General features: G+C 37.5%; 1 protein-coding gene across 1 annotated transcript; it reads right to left on the bottom strand.

Annotated features, from left to right (window-relative positions):
- Window positions 1-231: 231 nt before the first annotated feature.
- LOC143864357 (amino acid permease 4-like) lies at window positions 232-6,498 on the bottom strand. Its single transcript, XM_077375285.1, has 8 exons — window positions 6,359-6,498; window positions 6,103-6,241; window positions 4,773-5,006; window positions 4,531-4,624; window positions 4,030-4,244; window positions 2,700-2,842; window positions 1,742-1,969; window positions 232-840 (listed from the first exon to the last, which is right to left on the bottom strand). The coding sequence occupies exons 1-8, from the start codon at window positions 6,404-6,406 to the stop codon at window positions 412-414; spliced, it is 1,530 nt and encodes a 509-aa protein (XP_077231400.1). The 5' UTR covers window positions 6,407-6,498; the 3' UTR covers window positions 232-411.
- Between the last annotated feature and the right edge of the window lie 648 nt (window positions 6,499-7,146).

Genomic DNA, 7,146 nt, shown 5'->3' on the forward strand with positions numbered 1-7,146 from the left:
ATCGCAAAAGGCATTTCGCGGCTGGTCTGTCGCACGTCAGACCTGCTGCCTCGTGAATGGAGGCAAAAGCTGTTGTCTTCATTCACGAGGAGACAGACCAGCCACAAAATGCCTTTTGCGATGGACTCTAGCAAATCCCTCCTAGCAAAATGGTTCCTCTATTTTATTTATTTTGTGCTGATTAGCAAAATAACATGCAGCATGTTCCTTTTTCTTCCCTTACAATTCAAGTAGGTGACTTTTTCTTTACTTTGTTTCGATTTGAAGATAGATAAAGTTACATTACACCAACTTCACTCAATACATAAAGCAAAATGCATTATTCTACTACACTTCATGCACCTTCTATTTGTGCACCAAATGCTATATCTAATCTAGCTATAATATATGTCCACTCTCTATTTGGGTTTCCTAGTAAGTACTCTTGAATGGTTTATAGGCTTTGAGGTCTAGAATAACTCCGGCGACTGAGCCGGAGGCGGCCGCTATTGAGATGATCAAACAAGTGAAGCTCAATATTTGGAGTCCTAGCCACCGGCTCGTCCATTTTCCAATCTTCTTTTCGGCTATGTACATTTCCACTGGAAAGTAGACTGTCAATGGCCAGAATCCGAAGGCTCCAAGGATCCCTACAACGTCGTTGAAGAAGGGCATGAGCATGGAGATGATGGTTGTGACGCATACAAAGGCGGTCCTCCACACGATTCGGAAGAGGTTTATATGGTATATTGAGCCAGAGAAAGGCATAGAGACTTCATATTCGTGTATTATGAATTCACTCTTCGGCCACCTTTGCGCGCTCCATTTCTCCACAAATGCAAATAAGGGCTGACAGTAGACCTGCAAGTGATTGCATAAGCTTGTGCTCGTATAATTAAGAAAGTAATTAATGAAGGTTTATACTCTCTTATTGTTTCGAAATGGAAACATATCTAACTTGTGATAAGGATGGCTAAGATGGTAAGACCATACTTTCAAAACTCCCTTTTGCCTTGGCCGTGTTCCGCGTTTTTTCGTACAAAGTCAATAAAAAGTCCTTTAACTCTCCCAAGTTATGACCGCATCAATCGAGTACTCAACAGTGTCAACCGAGTACTCGACCGCGTCGTGCCGATCGAGTTGACTAGGATTTTTTTTGGCCGTGTTTTGACCCTCATATGTGTTTTTAAACAATGGATAAGACCCTTTTTGTTTTGGATTTTGAGAATCTATTTCGAGTCTAAATCTGTTTCTTGACAAAACTGGGCAATTGGTTTGCAGCTGTAGAATCGATTTTAGAATCAAATCTTCAACATCCCAGCAAAAATACACAATTATTTGGCCTTATTTTACAAAAATCAATTTTGGACTCAATCGATTCTCAAAATCCAAAACAAACATCACTTAAACAATTATTTTGCCCATTGTTTAGAAATTTCCCGAGCCAATCATCGAATTGCATGAGTTGACTAAGTTTTACCTAGGCTGAGTTCTTTGTCCAGTCTGAGTTTTGACCTACTAAGTAAAGCTACAGCCTATTGATTTGCTTGAGTTAATGAAAAATTAATTAACCGCAAAATCTATTCCTTTTTACCTTGGCCAAGTTCTCGTCAGAGTTCGAGTTTTTAAACACTGCTTTGACCAAAAATGGGGATTGCACAAGCTCGAGATGAGCGACGATTTCATTTTTTTCTTTTTACTAAAATACTGTGCATTAAGCTCTTGATTACCAAAAATTATCGCATGTTGTGTATTAGGATACCTGATAAGCTCCAATCAAGTGAACGACAATCGCAACGTTTGCAATGTCGAGAAGCCAGTAGGGGTTGTAGAATCCAAAGCCGGTGAGGAGATTCCCGGGAGAGTTGTCCCCAAACGCAGCATAGCCCATGCATCCACATAGCAAGTAGAATGCCGTGGTCACTGCAATGCTCATTAAGGTCGCTTTCTTCATGGTCTTGTGCTCAGCCGGCGGCGATTTTACAGTATCCTGCAAAATATATTAGAAAAGAAGCATTAGTTGTAGACGCTTAGGCCGGGTTCATTTTGGATTTTGAGAATCGATTTTGAGTCCAAAACTGATTATAATACCGGCGGTAATGGATTAATGAGCGGTAATGGATTAATGAGAAATAATTAAATAACACCAGCCAACTCTAAGAGCTTAAGCTTTTTGAGTAATTGGTTGTTTCACATGGTATCAAGTCTCATAGCAAGTCCCAGGGTCAAAACCCAACAACTCCTTAATATTAAAAATCCACGTGTACGGCCAACCCAAAAAGAGGGGCCACGCGTGAGGGGGAGTGTTGAAGTATAAATGATTAAATAGCACCAACTCTAACAGCTTAAGGCACTTTTTGTTTAAGATTATGACAACCGATTGTCAGTGCCAAACTGATTATTGGACTCAAAATTATGTTTAAATTTGAGTCTAATAACGGTTTAGCACTCACAATCGGTTGTCATAATCTTAAAGAAACAGGGCCTAAGCTTGGCCTAAGCTTTTGGAGTAATTGTTTGTTTCACAGACAAACCATAAACTTTGAAAATCTGGCAACCCCGGATAGCCACTATTCCCGATTATGGCAACCACGAACAACCACTATTCTTGATTATGGGATTTAAAAAGTGTGTTTTTGGCTTTGCTAATAGTGATGGTTGGAATAGTTGAACTCTATAAGAAGTAAAGGGATATAAGGATATGGATAAATATTAAGTACCTGAATCTCAATGAGGATTATGGAATATGAGTAAGCAAAGGCAATATCCCCAAGAGCTTGTAAACTCTTCCACACCTTTTGAGTTGGAGTGACTGCTGCCCCTATGCTTACGCCCGTGAGGCTCCCTTTGAAACTCCCATTCTCTACAGTTCCATAGTTGGAAGAGTTTATTAGAAATATAATTTATCACAGGGAGAGAGAGGTCACCGAAACAAAAAAAATAAAAATAAAAATTGAGTTGGATTTTTTAATGTTATGAAAATGCCCCTATGAATAAGACACAAATGAACAAAAATATGAAGCGTATATTCGTCCATTGACACCCTTCATTTGAATCTATGAGGTTCCATTGATTTTTTGGCTACGTCTAGGTCATGATCGAAAATAATTTTGAGCCTTTAGGATATAAATACAGTTCGTGTCACTCCCCGACCCACTGTGTAAATATTGTTTGGGTCTGGGTCTTCTACCCTCCATGGTTTTGTTCTTCAGCAGCACTACTGTGCCCGACCTACTCCGCAGGTCTCACTCCTTGGAGGTGCTAAAAACACGTCTACACTGGGAGAGGGAGAATCCATATATATATATATATATATATATATATATATATATATATATATATATATATATATATATTGCCCATAAATCTTTTCTCTCTTTCCGATGTGGGGTCTTACAGTTCAGATCAAGTTGCTGTGCCCAAATCCTATCAATTAACAATCGGATCCTTTCGACCCGTTAGACTACTTGAGTCCATCGACACTCTTAGGCCCTATTATGAACCTAACCCATCAATTGTAGCATACCTATAAGTGGAAAGTTAAGATATAAAAAGACAATGGCCTACATAGTGGGAAAATCTCCACAAAATCAAAGGGTGTTTAGTGGGAAAATATTTTTTGGGTGCAAGGGACAACACAATAGGGCCCACCTGATCAACAACTTTAATAATTCAAACAAGTGGCCCTTGCTTATGTACACACACATAAATATAGGGAAATGATTTCAGCGCTCTAATGTTTTAATAAACATGCGCCCACTTGTTTCTCGTGTAATATTTAAAGGGTTTTAAGAGCTTTTTGAGAACCATAATATCCTCTGGCATCCCGTTAAATACTGCACGACAAACAAGTGGAGCTCATGTTTATCAAAACACTGGAGCGCATAAATCATTTCCCTAAATATATAGGGAAGTGATATATTCACCCCGTAGTCTACTCTTTTTACACTGAAAAAGAAAAAAAGTTTGATTTTCTGTTAAGATACAGATATGTAGACATATATAGGGAAATGATATTTCCACTCCTTGACTTAGAGAAATGAGGTTTACCTGCAACTTTGGCGATGCCTAGGCTAAGCCCAACAGTGGAATAAGTAAAAGACATTATTGCTGCAACTATAGAGAGCCACCAAACTTGATCAAAGTCTGGAATTTGAGAGAATAACACCTCTGTTATTCCAAACATAATCATATACGCATTGCTTGACATATGACATGGGCCCTTCCCTCCACTCTTGTGAAAGCAGTTGGACTTCTTTACTGCCCTGTAAAAATAAGAAAACAGAAATAAAGAAAAAAGAGTATCAAATATATAAAAACTGAATACAAATATGTATAAGAAGCAAATTAAGAAGGAAAAGACAAGTTGAGTTTGTTCAATTATAAAAACATGGTAGTGCCAATATCAGTAGCCTAAATATATCATATATAGATAGAGAGGAGTACTGTAAAATGGAGGAGTTCCATTACCAAATAAGGACGGGCAGAAATCATTTTCTCTATATAGAATGAGGAGAAGTTAGTGATATCATTAGTAGGTGAAAAACTCACATCATACTAATCGAAGCAGCGATTGTGTAACCGATCGCAACCCCAAACAGGTTCAGATACTGAATTGACCCACAAATTTTAACCTTTGCTCCACCTTCAATAACAACAACAACAAAAGAAAAGAAAAAATCTATGTCAATTTTTCCAATAATTATCCATCGAATTCAAGAAATATGTCAATTTTCCAATAATTATCCTTTGAATTAAAGAAATACACTTGAGTTGATAAAAAGACACATTACCAAGATTAGCCTTGACAGCATCCATGTAGGTGTAATTTCTCTTTCCGGTGGCGGGGTCACCGGCCCTGTAACATTCTGATAAGAGGTTGGAGGTGTAGAAGATGACAAAGGCAAAGAGGATCATGATAGTGGGTCCTGCTATCCAACCGAGCTGCGCTATGGCCCATGCCAGCGAAAGTACGCCGGAGCCGATCACAGCGGTGATTATATGCGATGTTGCGGTCCACACGTTGCCTGCGCGGATAATTACACAAGGAAAATATAATTCGGTTTAACTCAAAAACACATAGAAGGTATTTTTGTCATTTCATAAGTAATTAAAATTTGGTATCCTTTTTTTTTTTAAAAGAAAAATTGAACAATTGTCAGCGTAGTTAGCAAAACACGTTTTATTGGTTTGCCGTTTAATACTCCATTTAAAACTTTTACAGTAATTAAACGTTTTAAATGCAATTTTTGTTCAACTTTCCAAATTTATCCCACCATATTTTATAAATGACATAATTTTAAATGCATATTTTTTTGGTTTTTCCATTTTTTACTATGTTTTTTTGAACCGATATTGTATTAAACTCGAATTTTCGGCCAGATTTTCTTGCCGAATCACGTTTTGCTAACTATACTCCTCGGTTCATGAAATATGTCGGAAATCACTTGTTTTGACATTGACACTCAATTTATTAAGCACTTTTCTGATTAATTGGCTGATGATAGCTTTTAGAAAAGTGTAAAACAAAAAGGAAAAACTGTTATTATCATGGCCTAGGAGTGTGGGTATCAATTTTGCCCACTTGAATCCATTCTTCTTGGTGGAATCTCCTGCCAAATTGGAAGTGTATTTTGGACATATCAACATATTCCTATATTAACATACATAGGGGTTTGATGTGGTCAGACGCGTCTGAGCAGAAAATGTTTCTTGATTGAGTCCAACAAAAGAGCACACCATAAGTTAGGGAAATGATATTATTTTATTAGAATTTTTTTCGGTCAGATGCGTCTGACCATACCATTGCCAGTTTCTCACCTCTATTCCCTATCCATATTACTGAAAACTAAATGAAGGGGGAAAAATTCAATAAAATCATAAAAATAGAAGATAAAACATTATAAGAATAAGAGGAGCTGAAAATTTGCAGCATAAACGTCTCTTTGGAAGCCCAAAAAATTATTTACATATACTCTTATGTGCTCTTCTACAACTACAAAACCCGGCCTATGAACACCCAACTGGCTCTAATGTCTTATTTGCAAATAAGAATAATTTAAAATAATTTTGTTTACAAATCAAGACTGATTTTTGCAGTGACCAAATGGTGCTAATACTTACCTGTTCTCTTCAAGCGGCCATCGTCATCGAAGCACTTGGAATAAACGGGTTGGGAATTGATGGCTTCGGTTTCGCCAAGGTGTTTGGATTGGGTCTCTATTTGCAGATAGTGCCTGTTATCGCGGCTCATCTCGCCGGTCTAAAGAAAAGGAAATTGAGGGAGAGTAAGAAGAAAATTTTCATTAGAGAAAGTGAATGTAAAAGAGAGAAGTAATATGAGTAAGTTGTATGGTGTGTGGGATTTGTATGGTCTCACCGAATCATGATGGATTCTGCATGGCATAGTTCGACTCCTTGGCAACATGGTGTGGCAAATGGAGGAGAAGGTGATGAAATCTGTGGAATGTGTGTGTGTGTGTGTGTGTGTGTGTGAGAGAGAGAGAGAGAGAGAGAGAGAGAGAGAGAGAGAGAGAGAGATGTTAGTTTTTCTTTATGTTGCATGGGTTTTTATAAGGGAGTATTGTTTGAATAAAGGGATTGGTTTTAGACATAGAGAGAGAGAGAGAGAGTGTGTGTGGGGGTGCTTGTGAGATACACGTTTAGTACTATTTAGTAGTGTACATAGTTACAAAAATCTCCAAATAATTGAACTGCATCCCAATTTCGGCCAGGCATACATCTAAACCATCCTTCCATTCCTTTTTGTGTCTTAATTATTTAGAAATATAAGTGTATGTGGCAGAATTTCATGTAGTAATTAGATGCCCAAACAAGTTATTTTCATTCCCTTTTCAAGCATTTCCACCCACTTTTGTTTGTCTTTTCCTGTCAATCACCATATCTTCATCAATGAAGTCATTTTTACAAGAAGACAGACAAAAGGCATTGAAAATATTAATTATTTAGAAGGCAAATGATACGATGACCAGCAGAGTAACACGAAGGGGAGAAATCAACAATCAGAGTGCGCAGTGTGTACAAAATTATCACTTTTTTGTGAGTTTGGATCATCCTATGATGTGGTCCGTACATTAGTTTTTGAAAAAAAATAAATTTACAAATATGATGTGGAAATAAGTAATTGGAAATCCACAGATGTGGCAG

Source organism: Tasmannia lanceolata, unplaced genomic scaffold, assembly GCF_043159265.1.
Source record: "Tasmannia lanceolata isolate RefF3 unplaced genomic scaffold, GAP_Taslan_0.1 ptg000048l, whole genome shotgun sequence".
Lineage (NCBI taxonomy): Eukaryota > Viridiplantae > Streptophyta > Magnoliopsida > Canellales > Winteraceae > Tasmannia > Tasmannia lanceolata.